General features: G+C 49.6%; 1 protein-coding gene across 1 annotated transcript in view; it reads right to left on the minus strand.

Moving 5' to 3' along the window:
• Positions 1–3,069: 3,069 nt before the first annotated feature.
• The window catches only part of LOC128398367 (zinc finger protein 282-like), a 34,101-nt gene continuing 14,875 nt past the window's right edge, over positions 3,070–22,295 (minus strand). Inside the window, exons 7-12 of the mRNA XM_053359374.1 lie at positions 16,832–16,937; positions 9,119–9,508; positions 7,622–7,748; positions 6,175–6,270; positions 4,685–4,798; positions 3,070–4,129 (exon numbers count right to left, since the gene is read on the minus strand). Of these exons, the coding sequence (XP_053215349.1) occupies positions 3,204–4,129; positions 4,685–4,798; positions 6,175–6,270; positions 7,622–7,748; positions 9,119–9,508; positions 16,832–16,937 (1,759 nt within the window). The 3' untranslated portion in view covers positions 3,070–3,203. The remainder of the gene's footprint in view (positions 4,130–4,684; positions 4,799–6,174; positions 6,271–7,621; positions 7,749–9,118; positions 9,509–16,831; positions 16,938–22,295) is intronic.

Here is a 22,295-nt window from a genome sequence, read left to right on the forward strand (position 1 = left end):
GAAGGTAAACGGCATTTCTGTGCGCTGCTCTGGTTCGCCAGAAGAGGCTTAGTCATGCTGGCCACGTGACCCAGAAGCTGTACGCCGGCTTCCTCTGCCAGTAAAGCGAGATGAGTGCCACAACCCGAGTCGTCTGCGACTGGACGTAATGGTCAGGGGTACCTTTACCTTTAGGGGCTTCTGCCCCCTGCCCGCCAACCCCACCAATCCCTTTGCCAACCCCCGTTCCCCCACTCTTTATCCACCCCCTCACCCATCCCCTCCCAGCTCGCCCAAACCTCCCCTCCTGCTCCCTTCGCAGTTTTGCCCCATTACTCCCCGAAGTGGATCCCACCCTCCTTTAAACAGGTTGCCTAGGCTGCCCGCAAACTTGCTCGCTCACTCACCTACCTGCCATTCTGCTATGCTGGAGTTGGTGCTGCCACCTATTGGTGACTAAGGGAACTGCAGCGTGACAGCAGTCTTGTCGTTTTGTTGTATTGTAAGATCTACACCGTTTGTAGGATTTATTCTGCTTCTGCCAGGCACAGGAATAGCTCAAATAACACTTAAGGGCATTGCATCCTCAACATATAATGGTTGTTGGACTGCCTGTTCACACCCACTCTCATGCACACATATAACTTTCCTTTTTAAAGTGTTGTGGAAGTGAAGGGGGGGTTATTGTTTTTTTTCCTTTTCTTATTTTCTGTTTTCTTTCTGGGGGTTTTTATATATTGTAATTTTATGTTGTGAACCACCCTGAGATCTACAGGTATAGATAGGGCAGTATAATAATTTAATAAATAAAAATAGTAGTAATATAAATAACTACTACTGTATTGAGAAAGGAGTACGACAAGGCTGTATATTGTCTCCCTGCTTATTTAACTTATATGCAGAATTCATCATGCGAAAGGCTGGGCTGGATGAATCCGAAGCCGGAATTAAGATTGCCGGAAGAAATATCAACAACCTCAGATCTGCAGATGACACAACCTTGATGGCAGAAAGTGAGGAGGAATTAAAGAACCTTTTAATGAGGGTGAAAGAGGAGAGCGCAAAATATGGTCTGAAGCTCAACATCAAAAAAACGAAGATCATGGCCACTGGTCCCATCACCTCCTGGCAAATAGAAGGGGAAGAAATGGAGGCAGTGAGAGATTTTACTTTCTTGGGCTCCATGATCACTGCAGATGGTGACAGCAGCCACGAAATTAAAAGACGCCTGCTCCTTGGGAGAAAGGCGATGGCAAACCTAGACAGCATCTTAAAAAGCAGAGACATCACCTTACCAACAAAGGTCCGTATAGTTCAAGCTCTGGTTTTCCCAGTAGTGATGTATGGAAGTGAGAGCTGGACCATCAAGAAGGCTGATGGCCGAAGAGTTGATGCTTTTGAATTCTGGTGCTGGAGGAGACTCTTGAGAGTCCCATGGACTGCAAGAAGATCAAACGCATCCATTCTGAAGGAAATCAGCCCTGAGTGGTCACTGGAAGGACAGATTGTGAAGCTGAGGCTCCAAGACTTTGGCCACCTCATGAGAAGAGAAGACTCCCTGGAAAAGACCCTGATGTTGGGAAAGATGGAGGGCACAAGGAGAAGGGGATGACAGAGGATGAGATGGTTGGACAGTGTTCTTGAAGCTACCAACATGAGTTCGACCAAACTGCGGGAGGCAGTGGAAGATGGGAGTGCCTGGCGTGCTCTGGTCCAGGGGGTCACAAAGAGGCGGACACGACTAAACGACTAAACAACAACAACTCTCACAAAGCCAACACCATGTGGGAAGAGCAACGGTTCTGAAGTTTCCTTGTCAAGTTTTTTGGAGCTTTTTGCTGTTTGCCTCAAGCTATAAATTGTCCCCTTCAGCACCAGGGGCAGCCCTGAGCTGCACAGCACAGAGGGGTGGGGTGGCCCGAATATAAGCCACACCTTTTTTCCAATTTCGGACCCTGAAAAGTTTAAGAGCGGTTTACATTCGCGACTTTCTACCATATGTTGCTGAAATCAGCTGGGGGGCTTATATTCAGGCCATTATGGTACTACCTAATTGGGTTTTTGAAGCCTTACTGCTAATAGCTTTGAAAGTGGCTTGTTGTTTTCGTATTTCATAAATCGCTTTTAAAAATAATTTGTCAGAAACATGGGCAGCTGCCTGATACAGTCATACCTTGGGTTGAAGTAGCTTCGGGATAAGTATTTTCGGGTTGCGCGCTGTGGCGATCCGGAAGTGACGGAGCGTGTTACTTCCAGCTTTCACTGCTTGCGCATGCGCAGTCAAAATGACGTCATGCGCATGCACAGAAGCGGTGAATCGCAACCCGCGCACACACAGACGCGCGGGTGCGGGTTGCATTTGCTTCTGGATGCGAACGGGGCTCCACACTGACCAACAGCAGCAATCCAAGGATTCAGATGGGGTCCTTTGTAAATAAACCTGGCGAATCCACCGCAGACTCAACCTGGGACCTTCCGCAACGAAAGCAGAAGCTCTACCGCTGAGCAACAACCTGTGTTACGTTTTATTGTCTCAAGCTGCTAGCCATTACGAATTTAAAAATTAAATTAAAAGTGGGGCATTGCTTCCACCCACCCACCCACCACAATGAAACAAACCTCCCTGGCAGATTCGTTAACTACGAACTGCTACGGAAGAGGGAGCAAGCTTGTCTTCTCCTGCTCTGGAGGGTAGGACTCGAACCCATGGCTTGACGTTTTTGCTGCGGAACGATCGCAAAGCTTTGGCGCCAATTTTGAGGCGATCCCAGATTTTGGGGTTCGTCGTTAACGAAGCTCTCCCCAGCCCCCTTTGCAGCTGCAGAGTTGGGAGAAAGACCGAGGGTTCAGAACCGAGGCCCACAAAACTTTTTTAGAAAAGGCACGGTGCTGAAAGCGCCAACCCTGTAAGGAATTGTTTGAAGCAAGACACCAAGACAGCCGTCAAGCGGGTTGGGGAACGACACTTTACCACCAAGACTTAGCAAATGAAACAAGGAGGACCAGTTTCGTTTTCTCGGCCTCAGCCAACATCGAGAAAGTCGGCAGAAATCTCTCTTTCCCCCCTTTTGAAGAAACAAAAATCAGAAACCTCTCCGAGCCGCAGCCTTCGTTTTCCGTCTCCACTTCTGGCAACCACAACGGTTCAGTCCACAACGGCTTCCCCAGCCTGCATCCCACAAAGTCCCGGCACTGGGTGCCCTGGCAGTGCCCAAAGCGAGTGTTTAAGGGGGGAACCGCTCCTGCCTGAGGCGGGGGGCACCGCCGGCCTCCGCCCGTGTCTTCGCCCGGCCCCACTGGCTCCGGAGAGGCCTCTGTCCCGAATGGCTGTCCAGCCAGGGATCTCCGCCTTCGTGGAGCCGCTGGTGTCCGACGAGGTGCTGCTTGCGGGTGAAGCTCTTCTGGCAGAGCGGGCACTGGTACGGCCGCTCGCCGGTGTGCAGCCGCCCGTGGGTGGCGAGGTGCTCCTTGCGGATGAAGGTTTTCCCACACTCACCGCAGGCGTACGGCCGCTCGCCCGTGTGGATCATCTGGTGGCGCAGGAAGTTGGAGTGGTGGTTGAAGCTACGCCCGCACTCGCCGCAGATGTAGGAGCCTGCCTTCGCCGCCAGGCCCGCCGCGGCCGCCGCGTGGCTCCGCTGGTGCAGACGGAGATTGATCTTCAGACGGAAGCTTTTGTTGCACTCGGAACACGTGTGGGGCTGCTCGCCCGAGTGCCACAGCCGGTGTTTGCTGAGGCTCGCCTGGTGAGGGAAGCAGCGCCCGCACTCGGGGCAGGGGTACGCCTCGCCCCCCGGCCGCAGGCTCGAGGCGGGGCTCCCTTCAGGGGAGGCTCGAGGGTGCGTCCGCTGGTGTAGGGCGCGCTGCTCCTCGTACAGGAAGCTCTTCCCGCAGTCGGCGCAGACGTACGGGGCCTCGCCGGGGAGGGCCCCCTCGGGCACGATGATGGTGGTGAAGTCCGCAAAGTCGCTCCCGCACGCTGCTGGCTCCTCCAGGCTGCCACCGGAAGTCTGCCCATCCACGCACGCCAGGCCCTCCTCGGGGAAGTGGAAGACAGCCTGGTCCAAGGCCTCTGGCAATGCGCTGTACTGCGCCAGGTCCCCAGGCCTCACCTCTGGCCTGGCGGGCACCTGGGCAAAGAGGGTGGCATCTGTAGGGAGAGGGAAACCAGATCAGAGGCGGAATGAGTTTGGGAAAACAAATTTTCCAGCTGTTACTGGGGTGGTGATGACGGGGTGTGGGGTGAATTCATTTCCCCCAACTTTGCAGCAACAAAAGAATGTAAGAACCTATGGCCTGCCTAGTCCAGCGTTCTGTTCTCGCAGTAGCCAACCAGATGCAAGCAGGATTCGAACACAAGACCCGTCTTGTCCTGCGGTTTCCAACCACTTGGATTCAGATGCAATGCCACCTCTGACTGTGGAGGCAGAGCAAAGTGATCCTGGCTAGTAGCCATCGATAGCATTCTATACAAGTTAATCAAAGTTTTTTCCCGCACTCCTTGGCCAATGTTTTTTGTCCAGGTCTTACATGGCTGCGGTCCATATTTTTAATTAGCATCTATTTGCTCCTGCCGCCTCTAGCCAGCTGATGCGCTGAGCCTGCACAGGACGCTGATCAGCCACAGGGACATTTTGCCAAGAGGGGACAAGGTGGGTCTGGATTCCCCTCTTCAGAGGCACACTGGCCCCCATTGGGAACTCACCTGGGCTTTCATCCGGGGGCGCCCCGCTTTCTCCCGAATCCCACTCGCCCACTATCGAAGGAACAATTTCCCGCTGGACAAGAGAGACAGTGTCATTTCTGGGTGCGGGGAATTCTGCATGCAAAGAGGGGAAAAGGGCATTAATTGATTTCCCCATCCCCATACGTCGCGTTTTGTTTTGTTTTGTTTTGCTCAAGGCAATTTACAATATTTTAAAACAGGCTTATTCGGCCCTCCAGATGTTTTGAGACTACAATTCCCAGCATCCCTGACCACTGGTCCTGCTGGCTAGGGATCATGGGAGTTGTAGGCCAAAAGCACCTGGAGGGCCGAGTTTGAGGAAGCCTGTTTTAAACGAAAAACAAAAAGAGCCAACTTTTTTTAAAAAAAGAATATAAACTACAATTCTGCTTGAAAACAGATTAAACATCCCCCACACACAAAAAAAGACAATAAAAGCCAATGACCTGATGAAAAAGGAATGTTTTTGTCTGGAGCCTAAAGATATGTAATGATGGCACCAGGCAACACCCCCTGGGAGAGCATTTCCTATTAAAAATTTATAATTTGGCAGAATATTCAGATTATTTGATATGCATATGTATAATGTATATGTATATGTATATATATTGGAATACCCAAATGCAATTCTGGTTTTAAACACAGTATAAGGAGTCTCTATAGGAGTACATTGTATTTTAAAATGGGGTTTCAGAGTTTTTAGGGGTTTTTGAATGTCTTATGTAGATTTTTCAATTTCATTGTTCTGTATGGGACAATGACAATAAAGATATCGTATCGTAATGTGATTTGATTGCATTGTTAAAGTGAAAAATTTAATAAAATGAATTTTTAAAAAAATCAAAAACAAAATCCAGCAGGAATACAAACATTCCAAGAAAGACACTATATTTTATCCAGAGCATAAAGGTAAAGGTAAAGAGACCCCTGACCATTAGGTCCAGTCGTGGCCGACTCTGGGGTTGCGGCACTCATCTCGCTTTATTGGCCAAGGGAGCCGGTGTACAGCTTCCGGGTCATGTGGCCAGCATGACTGAGCCACTTCTGGCGAACCAGAGCAGCGCACGGAAACGCCATTTACCTTCCCGCCGGAGCGGTACCTATTTATCTACTTGCACTTTGACGTGCTTTCGAACTGCTAGGTTGGCAGGAGCAGGGACTGAACAACAGGAGCTCACCGTCGAACCGTTGACCTTCTGATCGGCAAGTCCTAGGCTCTGTGGTTTAACCCACAGCGCCACCCGCATCCCACTATCCAGAACATATTGGTTTCTAATTCTTATTACCTCCAAAAGAAATTTTGCCACAGCCAGGGCAATATCATTTGCCTTATCTTCAAGAAGATAGTTGAGATAGGAAGCTTCAGAACCTCCAGGTAGATTTACCAATAAGGGTTTAATCAATTGGTTCCATGATTTCTCCCCCTTCCCAGCTCACGGAGGGAAGAAATCCCAACTCTCTTAACCCACCTGGGCCAATGCTCCTAGGAGCCTCTTCGTCCTCAGCTGCCTGCTCCTGCCCACGTTCGATCCGGGTCAGCAGGTCAGGCTTGGCAATGGCGTAATCTGAGGAGGAAGGGAAGAAAGGCAAGACCAAAGAATTACTGTATTTTTTGCTCCATAAGGCGCACCTGACCATAAGACGCACCTAGTTTTTAGAGGAGGAAAGGGGGAAAGCCCTATTTTTTGGGCTGTAAGCTCACAGTTGTGCAGCTTCTTTTGCATAGGGGAAAAGCCCTGTTTTTTGAGGACCAGCTCAAAGTTGTTGAGCTTACTTTGCAAAGGGGGGAAAAATCCTGTTTTTATGGGGTTCAACTCACAGTTCTGCAGCTTCTTTAGGAAAGGAAAGGGAGCCGTTTCTACAGTTTCCAGACGGATAATCTAATCAGCCAGTCCCATGTCGCTGGGGAAATAAACAGCCTCCGTCTGCAGAACATTCAACAAGGGCAAGGGAGCCAGCAACCGACCACACATTCGCTCCATAAGACGCACAAACATTTCCCCTTACTTTTTAGGAGGAAAAAAGTGCGTCTTATGGAGCGAAAAATACGGTACTTATCCCATGACGGTCCTCAGAGAGAACGGGGCACCCTAAGGTTTCTAAGGGTTATGGATTCCTTCTCAAATCAAGTTTCTAGCCCTCATGTTCACCGACAAAAACCTGGCAGGATCCAGAGGATTTGCAGTGACCCAAGCAAGGGCTAGTGTTGGCTACTAGCCACAATGGCTCCGCTCTGCTGCCACTGCCTGTGGGAAACCCGCAATCAGGATTCGAACACAAGAGCCCTCTCGCCTCCTGCGGTTCCCAGCAACTGATATTCAGAAGGACGTCTGCCTACGGCCGTGCAGGAAGAGCGTAGCCATCATGGATAGGATCCCTCGACAGCCTGCACCTCCTCTGCGAATTTGTCAAATCCCAGCTTTGGAAAAATATATATTAACAAAGCTGTATTTGACGGATGAAAGTACATGATGTTCGACATGCCTGAGAATAGTGGACCCAGGGACAAAGAATTATGAAGCGTTTAAAACGAGATGTGGAAAATATAGAAACAACAAGGAGAAGCAGGACTAAGATGTGGAGATTTGCTTCAGAGATCCAGACCGTGGGGAGCTCCGAAAAATTAATAAATATAATTTGGTCTTTTTTATTTTAGTTTTTTATTTTAATTAAAGTATTATGATTGGATATATTCATTGGATTTTTATTATTATTGGAAAATCAATAAAAATGATTTTTAAAAGAGAGAATTTGTCAAATCCTCTTGTACAGCCCTCCCAAGCTGGTGACTATTTCTGACTCCTGTGACAGGGAGTTCCACAGTTTAACTAGGTGCTGCGTGAAGAAGGATTTCTTTTTTTCTCCCTGCCCTGAATCTTACGACAACCGGCTTTGCTGCTTTAGGGTTCTCTTTACCCAGTGAGACCAGAGATTCGTAGTTCCCCTTCATGACGTTCTTGTAGAGCTCTCTCTGGTCTTCGTCCAGGTTCCCCCACTCGTCCTCCGAGAAGCAAACAGAGACCTCGTCGAAGGTCACCGGCACCTGGGAGGGCATGTAAAACAAATATCATTATTATTATTATTATTATTATTATTATTTTATTTATACCCCGCCCATCTCGCTGGGCTTCCCCTGCCAACCAAATATTAAAATACAGTAATGCCTCAAACATTAAAAGCTGCCCTAAACAGGGCTGCCTTCAGATGTCTTCTAAATGAATGAATAAATGGGGGGGGGGTATTCATTACATCTGTGGCAACACCGTTACTTTGAAATACAATATTTATTTCACAACAACAATTTTATTTATATGCTGCCCATCAGACTGGGTTGCCCTGGTCTCTCGTGGGGGAGGGGCTTCCAAGCAAAATATGAAAACACCATGAAACATCAAAACCTCCCCTTTCTTGCATTCGTATCAGGGGTCGTACATGCCTTCCCCCCTCTTCACCAGATCACCACAAAACCCCTCTGAGGCAGGGTGGGCAGAATGGATCCAGTTCATCAATTTTGTTGACTTAATTAAACTAAATAGTTCACTCGAACCACACTGCCTCTCTCGTGCTAACCCAATAAAGCAAAGGACTGCTTACTTGGGGAACTCCCCGCAGCAGGAAACACTGAGGTCCAGCTCCGAGGGCCTTCTGGCGGTTCCCTCGCTGCGAGAAGCAAAGTTACAGGGAACCAGGCAGAGGGCCTTCTCGGTGGTGGCGCCTGCCCTGTGGAACACCCTCCCTTCAGATGTCAAGGAAATAAACAACTATCTGACTTTTAGAAGACACCTGAAGGCAGCCCTGTTTACGGAAGTTTTTAATATTTGATGTTTTATTCTCATTTTAATCTGTTGGGAGCTGCCCAGAGTGGCTGGGTAAACTCAGCAGAATGGGCGGGGTATAAATATTTATTATTATTATTATTATTATTATTATTATTATTATTATTATTATTATATTATCCCTGTAATAACTTGGCAATAACCACTGGCAATTTTATTCCACCAGTGGATGCTTGGGTTGCGAACATGATCCATGTGGAATGCACGATCACAACCCGCAGCGTTCGTAACCCACAGCTACCTGTCTGCGCACGCGCAGGTTGCGATTTGGCACTTCTGCACATGCAAAAAGCATGATTTAGCGCTTCTGTGCATGCGCGACCGCCAAAACCTGGAAGTAGGCCATTCCAGTACTTTCAGGATTCGGCAGTCCGTAACCCAAAAAAACGCAACCTGAAGCGTCTGTAACCCAAGGTATGACTGTATTCGGATGGGAGCCGCCCAGGGTGGCTGGGGAAACCCAGCCAGATGGGCGGGGTTCAAATAATAAATTATGATTATATCAGCAGAAGCCTCTGGCTATACATAGCTTTTCCCTGGATAAAGATCTACCTCTGTGCGAATCCCCGCTGCTTACCTTGGGGGTTTCCCCCCTTGATCCTGGGGGCAGGCGAAGGATCCAGAAGTTTCGGTTCTTGAGCAGGTTCTCCATGTTCTCCAGCCTCCTCTGGAGCTGCCCGTATTCCTGGATGAGGGTCCCCAGCGCGTCCAGGTGGTGGCTGAATTCCGCCATGGCTTTCTCCGTCCCGGAAAGCTTCTTCTCGGCCAGACCCGCCCTCCGCTCCAGCGCCAGCAGCCGCCCGGCATGGACGTCCACTTTCCTCTCCACCGCTTGCATGGCGGCCACCACCGTCCAGAGGGAGATCTCAGCGGCCGGGCGGCCGGCAGCATCGCCGCAGCTCCGCTTGGGGAGGAAGCAAGGGTGCACCGGGGTGGGCTGCAGGGGTCCCCTGCCCCACTCCAAGCCCTGCTGGCAAAGACAGGAAGGGAAGATACTCAGAGGCAGTGGCAGAATCATAGCTGTCAACCGTCCCTTATTTGGCGGGAAACTCCCTTATCCCAGCGCCGTGTCCCACTGCTGTCCCTTATTGATAAAGGTAAAGGGACCCCTGACCATTAGGTCTAGTTGTGGCTGACTCTGGGGTTGCGGCACCCATCTCGCTTTATTGGCTTTACAGCTTCCGGGTCATGCGGCCAGCAGGACTAAGCCACTTCTGGTGAACCAGAGCAGCACACGGAAACGCCGTTTGCCTTCCCGCTGGAGCGGTACCTATTTATCTACTTGCACTTTGTGCAACTGCTAGGTTGACAGGAGCTGGGACCAAACAGCGGGAGCTCACCCTGTCGCGGAGATTCGAACCACCAACTTTCTGATCAGCAAGTCCTAGGCTCTGTGGTTTAACCCACAGCACCACCCCCACCCCTCCCTTATTGATGATGTCCCTTAAATTTCCAGGGTTTCATGCTCGCCTGGCTCGGGAGGGAAGCAGCGGCTCGGGGTCCTCCGCCGTGAGAGAGAGCGCGTGCATGAGCTGCCGCGTCTCCGTCTCTCCCTTTTCCCCCTCAGGGGCGCGTCGTGAGGAGACGGGTGGCGACGGGTGGGCAGGCAGCCCCTCTCTTGTGAAACTGCCAGCGGAAGCTGGAGGTGGCGGCGGCTGAGGAGGCGGCCTGAGGGAGGAGGAAGTGGAGGGGATGGGGAGGGACGCATAAGGGCGGTGCTTCAGCGGTCGCGGTGGCGCTGCAACCGCCTCATGCCGGGCACGTGGGCAGCATGGGCGAGAGTCTCTCTCCCTCGGGTTGGGAAGGGCCGATGGAACTCCTCGCACCAGGACGACGGCAGCCCCGACATGCTGCTTAGCATCCCCTCCAACCAGTGCAGCATCTTAATGTAGTGATTTCCCCCTCTCCATCCCTTTCATAGCTCCATTTTTATAAATCATTTGTCCATCCATAGTTCAAATTTTTACCACAAGTTTTCTGTCAATCCTACCAGTGTATGTACCATATTTTTCACTCTATTGGACGCACCGGACCACAGGACGCACCTAGTTTTTAGAGGGGGAAATCAAGGGGAAAAATATTATCCCCCACCCAGCCCCAAAGAGCAACGGACAGGCTGCGCGCTTCCTCTTTAGCCTTGAGCAGCATCTTTAGCCTTGCACAACAGGAGGATCGTGCCCGCTGTCCACCGGGGCTGGACTAGATGACTCCTGGGGTTCCCTTCCAACCCTGCAATTCTGTGACCTCGGAAGTTGTTTGGGGTCTCCACCACTGGAGGCTTTTAAGCAGCAGTTGGGGGACCATCTGCCTGGCATTCTTTAGCTGTGATTCCTGCATTGTGAGGGGGCTGGGCTAGATGACCCTCGGGTGGCCCTCCCAACTCTATACAGTCCTACACTTCTGCGGCAGGAGATCCACAGCCACTTCACACAATGCCCACTCCCAATTTTCATTGGAGAGACATGTGGCTTCAGTGTCTAGGTAGGTACCCCCCTACCTGCCACTCTTCCCCACTTAAGCCGGGGGAATTCCTGCCCAGAGAAGCTCCCAGGTGAGGCAAGGGTTAAGATCTACCTCTGGTAAATGGCTTTGTATCCTCCCTCTTTCCCTTTTCTCTTCTTCTTCTATGCTAGTTCCTTCTCTTGTGTTTTGTTTAATCTGTTTTTATTGTATACTAAAATAAAAGCTGCAAAGTTTCCATTTTTATAATATCCCCCCCCTTCAAACTAAATTGTTAATCTAGATAAAAACACTGATCCAGAGGAAAATAAGGGGGTGGAGAAAGGACGAAAAAAGAAAAAGAGGTAGAGATAGAGAGATTTTTTAAAAAGTTGGCTTCTTTAGCCTTGCACAGCCTCCCGCGGCTGGAGAGATTGCGCAAGGCTTTTCTAGAGGAGGGAGAAGGGACTGACTGGCCGCGTCAGTCCCTTCTCCCTCCTGGGGAAAAGCCTGCAAGAGCCGCGCGAAGCTTGTGTGTGGCTCTGGGGGGCTTTTCCTGATTGCCTCCCCCCTGCATTCGCTCCATAGGATGCACAGACTTTTCCCCTTAGTTTTTAAGACGGAAAAACTGTGTCCTATGGTGCGAAATCAACAACCTCAGATATGCAGATGACACAACCTTGATGGCAGAAAGGAGGAATCAAAGAACCTTTTAATGAGGGTGAAAGAGGAGAGCGCAAAATATGGTCTGAGGCTCAACATCAAAAAAACGAAGATCATGGCCACTGGGCCCATCACCTCCTGGCAAATAGAAGGGGAAGAAATGGAGGCAGTGAGAGATTTTACTTTCTTGGGCTCCATGATCACTGCAGATGGTGACAGCAGCCACGAAATTAAAAGACGCCTGCTTCTTGGGAGAAGGGCAATGACAGGCCTAGACAGCATCTTGAGAAGTAGAGACGTCACCTTGCCAACAAAGGTCCGTATAGTTAAAGCCATGGTTTTCCCAGTAGTGATGTATGGAAGTGAGAGCTGGACCATAAAGAAGGCTGATCGCCGAAGAATTGATGCTTTTGAATTATGGTGCTGGAGAAGACTCTTGAGAGTCACATGGACTGCAAGAAGATCAAATGCATCCATTCTTAAGGAAATCAGCCCTGAGTGCTCACTGGAAGGACAGATCGTGAAGCTGAGGCTCCAGTACTTTGGCCACCTCATGAGAAGAGAAGAATCCCTGGAGAAGACACTGATGCTGGGAAAGATGGAGGGCACAAGGAGAAGGGGGCGACAGAGGACGAGATGGTGGGACAGTGTTCTTGAAGCTACGAACATGAGTTTGACCAAGCTGCGGGAGGCAGTGGAAGACAGGAGGGCCTGGCGTGCTCTGGTCCATGGGGTCACGAAGAGTCGGACACGACTAAACAACAACAACAACATGGTGCGAAAAATACGGTAACTCTTTACAATAGCTTTTCAACTAAATTATAAACTTTCCCCATTCTTTATTAAAGAGGTCCTCTTCCTAGTTTCTAATTCTGCCTGTAAGCTTTGCCATCTCGACATCGTTCATCAGTTTTGTCTGCCACTCTTCTTTGGTGGGAGTTGTAGACCCTTAGCATCATCTAGTCCAACCCCCTACAAAACACAGTCAGTGGCAGCCAAAGCAGCCTGGCTCCATCAGTGCCGGATTTCTTCATAAGCTAAGCAAAACCCCTTATTTTGGCTGTTGTTCCCTTATTTTTGAGGCTGCTGGTCCCTTATTTTCAAATCTGTAAGATGACAGCTATGGGCAGAATCAAACGACAGTTGCGTAATGGAGGAAAAAACTGAATAATATTATAATTTTAGAATACCTAACTGTGAAGATATGTAGAATGAAAAGTCAGAGAGAAAGAGGAGGATTGGTTTGAGAAGATACTGAATAATTTGAGTAGGTTTGAACAATTTGGGGCAATTAAAATGTTAAAAGTTATGAAGATTGGAAGAAATTTCAGAATATTTATATTATAATACAACCTAAGCTGAAATACTTGCAAGTACCAAACTGGCCTAGGATTAAAATATGTTGAATCGTATAATATTATGGATTGAGAAACTATGGAAAGGAAGGAAGATAGTAATTTGAATAAGTTAATTTTATTAGAAAGTGGATATTGGAAAATTGCTACAATGAGACTGAATGAAACTCAGGGAGGATTCGAGGAAGTCACTTAACAATGGAAATCAAATTGGATTTTTAATAGTAAGATGTTTTATATGTTTGTTTGTTCTTCTTTTTTAATATGCTTTTTCTTTTGTGTGTGTTTGTCAGCGCTGCCCGAGGTCCCAGCTCACAGAAGACCAACGCTGCTTCGTTGTTTAGTATAAAAGTCTTTATTGAAGTTCGGTTTCACTTCCACAGCCGCAGCGTGCAACGCTACGTCTCTAACCTTAGACCGCCGAAGCTCCATCTGAATCTCCTCCCCCCTGACACCAGTTTAAGACTCTAGCCTTGCTCCACCTCCTCCTTTGTTCTTTTCTCCTCTGGGTTCGCCTGCCCGTCGGGGTCTCTCCCTTCCTAGACTCCTCTGACGCTGAGTCCCCTGACTCTTCCCCCTCCCTCTGTCGGGCTTTAGGACCTGGCTCCCAATCCGGGTTTCCTGCTGTCCCGCGCGCCTGTACATTTGAACTTGGTGCGCGCGCCGAGCCTCCCACTTTCCTTCTGACCGTTACACTGCTGCTGTCACTGCTCCCCCCTTCGGGGAGGCTAGCTGGACCTGACCTCCCCTCCGTTTCCCCACTTTCCGATGGAGGCGTGGTCAGCCCTGACTCATCTTCTCTCCCCGCTGGAGGAGAGGCTGGTCCTGACACATGTGACTCTTCCCCCCCACTGCGCTCTGGTGGGGGAGCTGGTCCTGATCCCCCGCTGCTGCCTTGGGAGACCCCGCTGGCCCCTTGCTTCTGGTGCGTCCCCCCTGGGACCCCCCTTTCCCTCACCATCGGCACCCCCTTCTGGGAATCTTCTGATTCGCTGGAGAAGCTCATGGAATCTCTCGGGTCACTGTCATACTCCCCTACGCTCCCCTCGGATCCCTCCCCTTTGCTCTCCATTTCCTCTCTCCCCTGTGCTTCTGCTCCTGAGCCCCTGACAGTGTTTGTCATAAATTTGGGAAATTAATAAAAAAAATGTAAAAAATGTAAAATGTTAAATAAACCTTGCGGAAGGAGGAGTGTTAAGGTATATAGAAGTGTACATATGGTTGATTTAAATATGTTATTATTGAAAATTATTGAGTATGCATTATGTATATTATTGAATATTGTATACCCAATGTATCAGCCGCCTGGGGGTTTCACTGTTTTGTGTTTTGGTGGTTGGTAATACACACACACACACACACACACACACACACACAAAACGACAGTTACGAAAAGGGCACTAAGGGTGTCAGAAGTGTTCTTTATCTTCTTCACTTTCCCCTCTCTTTTAAATCTTTTTCTATTCCCTTTTCTCTATCTCTTCCTTCCCTTTTTCCTCTCCCTCTTTTGCCTTTAAATTAATGCTTTATTTTGGACAAAAGATGTTTGATAATAATCTTAGTATTTTTCTTTACAAACCCTAATAAAATAAATTATTAAAAAAAAGAAGGGTTCAGGCTTTTAAGAATTCGAATATTTAAAGGGCTGTGACGTGGAAGAAGGAGCAAGCTGGTTTTCTTCTGCTTTGTGCGGGGGACCTAGAGCAGTGGAGCCAAATCAAAATCTTTAAGGTCCCACAAGGAACTGTGGAACTCCCTGCCTATTGAAATCAGGCAGCTGTTTGGTCTAGGCCGGCCTATCCAGACATGTGCAATGTTGACAGTGCCTATAATCTAGTTTTTAGTTTCTTGCTGATTTTCATTATCATTCGTTTGAATGTTTTAAATAGCTGTTTTTTTAAACTGTTATTCACTAAAATGTCAATGTTTTATTGTTTCTTTGAGCAGTTACAATCAAGTGGTATATAAACCTTGCAAAATAAATACTGTAAATAAAAACCAGCTGTTAGTTTTTGTTGCTACACTTACGAACGAGAGCCCGTTTCTAATTGCAGGAGAGGAGGCAAAATTTGTTCTGGTGCTTCCCTTTTGAAAAGTGCATTTTCTCTGGCAATATAACTCTATGGTCACGGCTACTCAGGAGCCACATCCAAAGAGTTCAGTAGGGCTTACTCCCAGGTAAGTGTGTCTATAGGATAGCAGATTAGTGACCTCTAAATTATACTGTCTGAGGGACACGGGTGGCACTGTGGGTCAAACCACCGAGCCTCTTGGCCTTGCCGATCAGAAGGTCGGCGGTTCGAATCCCCATGACGGGGTGAGCTCCCGTTGCTCGGTCCCTGCTCCTGCCAACCTAGCAGTTTGAAAGCACGTCAAAGTGCAAGTAGATAAATAGGTACCGCTCTGGCGGGAAGGTAAATGGCGTTTCTGTGCGCTGCTCTGGTTCGCCAGAAGCGGCTTAGTCCTGCTGGCCACATGACCCGGAAGCTGTACGCCAGCTCCCTCGGCCAGTAAAGTGAGATGAGCGCCGCAACCCCAGAGTCGGCCATGACTGGACCTAATGGTCAGGGGTCCCTTTACCTTAAATTATACTGTTGGTTGTGTATATAGCAAAACCCAGTGTTTGTACTGTGTATTTTGGGTCCACGGACTGGAATAAAGCGTTCTCTGTGCATGCGAAAGCCAGTGTGGTTTGGTGGTTGCAATACTGCGCTATGACCTGCGAGACCAGCGTTCGAATCTCCCCTCAGCTATGACGCTTGGACAGACCGCCTCTTGGCCAAGCCTACATCCCAGGATAGCTGTGAGGATAAACTATATTATTATTATTATTATTATTATTATTATTATTATTATTATTATTTCCTGAGCCACTCTGGGCAGCTTCCAAACTGGAGAGGAGGAGAATTATGCGTGCCACCATGGAAGAACTGCCTTGGAAGACGTAAACGTAGAATTTGCACAATTTGCAGCGCTTGAGTGTCTGCAGTTTCCGTGCCAAGGAGAAGGGTGGGGAGAAAACGAGTGCCCCCCGCAAAAAGGAGCCCCCACTCGCAGCCCCTGCCCAGGAGCCGCCAGCAGCCACCCAAGTCACCAACCAGCCGGCGCTTTGTGCATGCTCCACAGAAAGCGCAAAAACAACCCCCAGCTTTGGGGAGCCCCTACACCAGGCACCCCCAAACTCTGCCCTCCAGCTATTTTGGGACTACAACTCCCATCATCCCTAGCTAACAGGACCAGCTGTCAGGGATGATGGGAATTGTAGTCCCAAAACAGCTGGAGGGCACACCTGTCAACTTTTCCCTTTTCTTGCAGGGAATCCTATTCGGAATAAGGTAATTTGTTTAGGGAAGTTTTTAATATTTAACGCTGTACTGTTTTTAACACTGGGTTGGGAGCTGCCCAGAGTGGCTGGGGAAACTCAGCCAGATGGGCGGGGTATAAATTATTATTATTAATAATAATAATAATAATAATAATAATAATAATAATAATAATAATAATAATTACCCTTGAAAAAAGGGAAACGTTGACAGCTATGCTGGAGGGCAGAGTTTGCGGATGCCTGCCCTACACCAAGGAAACGGAGAGAGGGGTGGTGGCAACGCAGGGAAGACCTCCTCTCCCGGATCGTCCCCCCAAAACGCGTGTGCCTCTGGGGTCGTGCAGAGCGCGCGCGCCCCTGCCCCTTGCAATCCAGGAATGGAGGGCGGGGCGCGGGATTTCCCCGCAAACCTTGAGCCCCGGAGCCTTTTTTTTCCTCCCCCCCCCCAAAAAAAATCCCGCAATCCGCTTATTTGCAAGGAAAATTAACCCCTTCCTCCCCGCCCTACCTGCGCAGAAGGATCCCATTCAGCGGCCATCGCAAGCGGGCAGGTGGGCTGGATCCGTCCGGAGAAGCCGCCGGAAAGAAGGGAGGAAGGAGGGAAGCCCCGGAATCAGAAGGCGGAGGAAGGCGGAGAGGGGTCCGCCGTCCGCCGGGGGCAGAAGGGAAGAGGAGGAGCCGCGCACCCGCAGCAAAGGCAGCAGGGATGAAGCCAGACGCGCCCGGTCGCCTCCATCCATCCATCCATCCTCCTGCGGGAGGCAGCGCAGACGCAGTCCCCACCTGGGTCGGGAAGGGGGGGATCAGCCAGCCCCAGTGGCCCCGGGAGGGGGAAGCACTCTGCACATGCTCGGGAGGGGTGCGCCCTGGCTTTCTACCTGGACCCTGAGGTCCAGCACCGGGGGGGGGGACTATTGGGTGGTTGTTTTTATTATGTATTTTCTGGTTTTATATCTTGATTTTATTCTGTGAACCCCAGGTATATATAGGGCGGTATATAAATTTAATAAATAAAACAAATGCTAACCAGCCACGGCCTGGTGGAAAGAGGAATGAAGGGGCCAGGTAAGCCTCACTGAGGAGAGCATTCTCCAAACGGGGAGCCACTGCAGAAAAGGCCCTGTTCTCGTGTTGCCACCCTCCGGACCTCTCAGGGAGAGGGGCCTCAGATGACAATCGCAGGGTCCAGGTCGGTTCAAATCGAGCAGGTTCACTCGAACCATACTGGCTCTCTCGTGCTAACCCAATAAGGAAAAGGACTGTTTACTTGGGGAACTCCACGCAGCAGGAAACACTGAGGTCCAGCTCCGAGGGCCTTCTGGCGGTTCCCTCCCTGCGAGAAGCGAGCTTACAGGGAACCAGGCAGAGGGCCTTCTCGGTGGTGGCGCCCGCCCTGTGAAACACCCTCCCACCAGATGTCAAAGAGAACAACAACTACCAGGCTTTTAGAAGACATCTGAAGGCAGCCCTGTTTAGGGAATAATCCATCCAACCTCTGCTTAAAAACCTCCAAGGAATAATAATAATAATAATAATTTATACCCCGCCCCTCTGGCTGGGCTTCCCCAGCCACTCTGGGCGGCTTCCAACAAAATATTAAAATACAGTAATGCATCAAACATTAAAAGCTGGGCTTTTAAAACAGGGCTGCCTTAAGATGTCTTCTAAAAGTCTGGTAGTTCTCTTTGTGGAGGGCGTTCCACAGGGCGGGCGTCACTACCGAGAAGGCCCTCTGCCACCTTCTGAGGGAGTCTGCTCAACAGCTCTTAAAAAGTAAAGGGACCCCTGACCATTAGGTCCAGTCGTGGCCGACTCTGGGGTTGCGGCACTCATCTTGCTTTATTGGCCAATGGAGCCGGCGTGCAGCTTCCGGGTCATGTGGCCAGCATGACGAAGCCGCTTCTGGCGAATCAGAGCAGCAAACAGAAATGCCGTTTACCTTCCCGCCGGAGCGGTACCTATTTATCTACTTGCACTTTGACGTGCTTTCGAACTGCTAGGTGGGCAGGAGCAGGGACCGAGCAACGGTAGCTCACCCCGTGGTGGGAATTCGAACCGCCGACCTTCTGATCGGCAAGTCCTAGGCTCTTCCTAATGTCTGGTCACAATCTCCTTCCTTGTCACTTGAATCTGTTGGTTTGGGTCCTCTTTCTCTGGAGCAGCAGGAAGCAAGCTTGCTCCATCTTCTATGGGACAGGCCTTCAGGTATTTGGCTATCACGTCACCTCTCGGACTTCCTTTCTCCAGGCTGGACATACCCAAAACTTGCAGCTTTGCTCCATGTCCAGAGGCGGGAAGAAAATCCGCAGAAATCCTGCAAATGCTTATCTGCATCTTCTGATCCCCTTCCCCGCCAGGTTAGGACCACCCCAAAGCTGAGCACATCCTATTCTTTGAGACAGATTCTGGTCAAGCCTGGTAAATGGTTCCAGGTGGGTCAGATCCTGCCTCATCAGTTCAGATTTGATGAGAACACGTGTAAACAGGGAAATGTCCCACTCTAAAGAGGAGCATTGCAGGGGAAACTTAGTAAACAGAGGGCAGCTGGCAGCAGAGTTTGTACATGATCCCCAAAAGGGGGGTGGAATTTCTGCAAATGCTGCCCTTAAAAAACATCATGCCAGGCCAGTGGTTCCCAAAGTGGGTGGTACCGCTCCTGGGGGACTGGGATTATGTGGGGGGACGCTAAGAGACAGGGATGCACCAGAAGTGTAAATGACTAGCAGGCTTTGAAAAGCTGGTATCATTGGATCCAGTTCATCAATTTTGTTGACTTAATTAAACAATATAGTTGCAATTGAATGTGAAATTCTTACCGTTCTGAATTTTGTTGCGTTATCTTCCTTAGTGGGTCGTGCAAACGGCTATTCCGAATACAGTGGTACCTCGGGTTACATACACTTTGGGTTACATACGCTTCAGGTTACATACACTTCAGGTTACAGACTCTGCTAACCCAGAAATATTACCTCGGGTTAAGAACTTTGCTTCAGGATGAGAACAGAAATTGTGCTCCGGTGGCGCAGCAGCAGCGGGAGGCCCCATTAGCTAAAGTGGTGCTTCAGGGTAAGAACAGTTTCAGGTTAAGTACGGACCTCCGGAACGAATTAAGTTCTTAACCCGAGGTACCACTCTAATGCTTTTTATAGGGCACAAAGCAAAGGGGGCAAGTTCATCCAACCAAGGGGGCCATGGCAATCTGGTGCCCTCCAGATGTTTAGGACTACACCTCCCATCAGCCCCAGCCAGAAGGTCCCGGGCATGTCATGCTCTTCCGAGATGCATCTTCTTACATTCTTATTCTTTGTGTTACAAATGCACTTTTGGGAGGCTGCTTGTCCCCCGCTGCTCACAAATGAAATTCTCGCTCCCCTTGTAAGTCAAAGATGCTGTTTTAGTGTTGTTAACGTTTTTACAGGGGGTTTTTTGGGGGGGGCCTTTTTGCCAGGAACTAGGGCTGGGCGATAGGGACGCGGGTGGCGCTGTGGGTTAAACCACAGAGCCTAGGACTTGCCGATCAGAAGGTCGACAGTTCGAATCCCCGCGACGGGGTGAGCTCCTGTTGCTCGGTCCCTGCTCCTGCCAACCTAGCAGTTCGAAAGCACGTCAAAGTGCAAGTAGATAAATAGATACCTCTCTGGTGGGAAGGTAAACAGCGTTTCTGTGCGCTGCTCTGGTTCGCCAGAAGCGGCTTTGTCGTGCTGGCCACATGACCCGGAAGCGGTACACCAGCTCCCTCGGCCAATAAAGCGAGATGAGCGCTGCAACCCCCAAGTCGGCTACGACTGGTTACGGGTCCCTTTACCCTTTACCTTTAGGGCTGGGTGATATCTGGTTTTCAACATCGCGATATATCACCAGCTAAACATCGTGATATGCCGATATACTGATATATCACAACGTCTGAAATAAGGATGGAGCTATGTAGAGGCCTTGGCTGGCTTCACGGTTTTCCCCACATTCTGATTTTTGCATAGCACACAAACACACACACACATCACGATTCGCGATATATTGCCAGGTCAAAAATTATGAAACTGATATCATGATACAGTCTTCAAATTGGTTTTAGACGATATAGGTAAAATGTAAAGGACCTCTGGATGGTTAAGTCCAGCCAAAGGCAACTATGTGGTGCTCATCTCGATTTCAGGCCCAGGGAGCCAGCGTTTGTCCACAGGCAGCTTTCTGGGTCATGTGGCCAGCAGGACTAAACCACTTCTGGTGCAACAGGACACCATGACGGAAACCAGAGCGCATGGAAACACCATTTACCTTCCCACCGCAGCGGTACCTATTTATCTACTTGCACTGGTGTGCTTTCGAACTGCAAGGTTGGCAGGAGCTGGGACAGAGCAACAGGAGCTCACCCTGTCGCAGGGATTCAAACCGCCGACCTTCTGATCAGCAAGCCCAAGAGGCTCAGTGGTTTAGACCACAGCCCAAGCTGTTTGCATCTGCATTCTTTTGAATTTGCATCATTGTATTTTGACGTTATCTGTTTATTCTTGGGAGCCTTTTTGGTTGAAAGGCAGGATATAAATAGAAGGGAACATAAGCTGATCTAACATTTCATGTATGATGGACTTCCACAGTGCTAGTGTGATGTTAAAAGGCACCCCAGTTACCTGGTACGAGACCAGCCTACTCTTATCTTGGCCTCCCACCTCAGACTCTATTTGAGGCCTCCTACGCATGCCAGGACCTCAGAATTAATGCTGTCTCTGCAGCCTCGCAGCCGGCACTTGGAACTGCCGACACTCTGAGGATAAAATTCACCTGCACCTGACCTGCTTTGGCAAGGCTTCATTTCCCACAGCTACCCAGAGACGAGAGGGGCTTCGGAAGAGAGACACACTGTATTGACATATTTTGCAAAAGAAGGTGTTACAAAAAACCCCAAGAAAACGCAGCCACAGACAAAACACCCGACGTCACATGGAGGAATAGCTGGCCTGTTACAGTCACCTCAGCTGACATTTAGCTTAACGACACTGAAATTCATATATATATATATATATATGTATATATATAATTCAACCAATATTTACAAAGATGCCTTCTGTAAAAAATATAATAATAATAATAATAATAATAATAATAATAATAATAATAATAATATAACAGCAATATAACAGCAAGACAACAGGGGACGGCAGTTCTCCAGATACCTTTGGGGTGAGAGAGGAAGAACTGGGAGACAGTTATGGGACAGGCGGCAAGTCCTGCGGGAACTTCATACGGCAAAACAACAGTACATGAGCTCTTGGCGTTGGGTTATAACAACCAGAATCCTGGGCGAAGCTGCTCTTGACTCGTACAAACAGCCTTGGAGTGTGACCAGATGCAGTTTGAGAAATTAAAACAAAGACAACCTCAAAAACCCACACACCTTTACTGACAACAACTAACTGGGAAAGGATGGTTTCGAATGGGCTCCACGAAGGTGCTTAACGGGCAGGGTGCCCAATGGGGAGTAGGTTGGGGGGCAGGCAGGAAGCTCGCCCCTAGACTATTTGAGGAAGTGTGGCCTGGCCTCCGGCGGGTCCACCTTCCGGCTCCGGAAGCTCATTGTGTGGTGTGTGTGTGCGAGAGAGAGAGGGAGGGAGGGAGGAAGAACACAAACATCAGCCTCAAGGAGGGCTCACACAGTGACGAGACGGAAGAATGTCTTTGAGATTCTGGGTCCCTGTGGCCAAGGAGGGAGAACCGGTGACTACCTGGTTGCCTCATCTTCACAGGAAAAACCGCAGAGAGACAGTTCTCCACGAACGGCGGGAGCACGGCAGGAAAGACTGCCTAAGTGCCTGTGGCCCATCCAGGCGGAAGCAGGGCTCGGAGTACGATGTCTCAGCCTTGCGCTCACCCCCGGCACAGCGCAGGAAAGGTAAGTGATGCTCTGGTGGGCCACGAGAGGGAGCCCCTCCGCCACGTCCCGGCATGCCCTGGGACACTTGGGGGGCAAACCGGGA

Source organism: Podarcis raffonei, chromosome 12 (genome assembly GCF_027172205.1).
Source record: "Podarcis raffonei isolate rPodRaf1 chromosome 12, rPodRaf1.pri, whole genome shotgun sequence".
In the NCBI taxonomy this organism is placed as follows: Eukaryota; Metazoa; Chordata; class Lepidosauria; order Squamata; family Lacertidae; genus Podarcis; species Podarcis raffonei.